General features: G+C 42.5%; 1 protein-coding gene across 1 annotated transcript in view; it reads left to right on the plus strand.

Moving 5' to 3' along the window:
• The window catches only part of rpgrip1l (RPGRIP1-like), a 50459-nt gene that overhangs the window by 6917 nt on the left and 42038 nt on the right, over positions 1-1504 (plus strand). Inside the window, exons 5-7 of the mRNA XM_015398867.1 lie at positions 538-637; positions 994-1137; positions 1210-1315. Of these exons, the coding sequence (XP_015254353.1) occupies positions 538-637; positions 994-1137; positions 1210-1315 (350 nt within the window). The remainder of the gene's footprint in view (positions 1-537; positions 638-993; positions 1138-1209; positions 1316-1504) is intronic.

Consider the following 1504-nt stretch of genomic DNA (forward strand, 5'->3'; position numbering starts at 1 on the left):
CATTTGGTTCTGTTTAGTTTGGATCATTTGGTTCTGTTTAGTTTGGATCATTTGGTTCTGTTTGGTTTGGATCATTTGGTTCTGTTTCATTTTGGATCATTTGAATCTTTTCAGTTTGGATCATTTGGTTCTGTTTAGTTTGGATCATTTGAATCTTTTTAGTTTGGATCATTTGGTTCTGTTTATTTTGGATCATTTGAATCTTTTCAGTTTGGATCATTTGGTTCTGTTTAGTTTGGATCATTTGAATCTTTTCAGCTTGGATCATTTGGTTCTGTTTAGTTTGGATCATTTGAATCTTTTCAGTTTGAATCATTTGGTTCTTTTTAATTTGGATAATTTGATTCTTTTAGGTTATGATCATTTGGTTGTGTTTGGTTTTGGCCATTTGAATCTGTTCAGTTTAGACCTTTTAGTTTTGATTAGTTTGGATCAATTGAATCTAGTCAGTTTGGATCATTTGGTTCTGTTTAGTTGGCTCATGTGATTCTGTTCAGTCAGCAACATATAAAGTCACTCCGTATCTGTCTTTTTCAGGTATGCGGAGCTCGGAAGGCCATGGGAGGCCTCCAACCGGCAAGCTGCCTCGATACGGACACAGCCTGCTTGAGGAGGCGAGGGCCGAGATCCGTAACCTGTGGGTTTCTCCTGCTTTGCAGCAATACTACCACTGAACCTGTAATGAAGTCTGTTTGGATCCCTGCTGATTGAACGGGATTTATATTCCTCTTTTCTATCTTTGGCTTTTGTTTCTGATCCAAAACTGGATCATTTTGTTCTTTAGCAGCTCAGTCATATAGACCTAACCAGCTTGTTACTCTGACCCATGGCGAATGAGTAGAATGAGTAGGTTCTGAGAGCAGTTTCAGATCCATTGTAGGACAGGACTAAAAAATGTTGGGACTTTAAGGGATTCTCTAAAATGTCAACTAGAAGCTCGGTCAGAAACGTGCCTTTGGTTCTGAAATAAACAGACATTTGATGTTTGTTCAGAGAGAACGTGGTGGAGTCTCAGCAGAGTCACATGGAGGAGCTGGAAGCTGCGGCAGAGCGGCTGAGGGAGAAGATGAGGAGGAAGGAGGAGGAGTTCGAGGAGAAGCTCCTGCAGGCCCGACAGCAGCAAACTTCCACTCTTAGGTTTGTTTCTTCATGTGTTGTGTTACCGCAGCCTGAGCAGGAAGACTTAAACACAGCCTGTTTTCTTCCCAGGTCACAGGTCAATAGCAACACGTCGATGATCAGGCTGCAGAAGCAGCTGGCCGACAGATTCAACTCCGTGACGGAGCTGGAGGGCCGGTATCAGCTGCTTCAGGAGGTGAGAAGTCTCATCAGATGGTCTTAAAGGAATAGTACATCCAAAACATGATTAGCCTTCATTTTCTACTCACCCCCATGCTGAACAACACTCTGGAGTACTTTTTTAATATCTCAAATGCATCTGGAGAACTGGGAGGCTTCTTGCTGTCTGCTGACATTCAAATAATGGAGGTCTATGGCGCCCGAG

The sequence above is a fragment of the Cyprinodon variegatus genome, unplaced genomic scaffold (genome assembly GCF_000732505.1).
Source record: "Cyprinodon variegatus isolate N-32 unplaced genomic scaffold, C_variegatus-1.0 Scaffold968, whole genome shotgun sequence".
Lineage (NCBI taxonomy): Eukaryota > Metazoa > Chordata > Actinopteri > Cyprinodontiformes > Cyprinodontidae > Cyprinodon > Cyprinodon variegatus.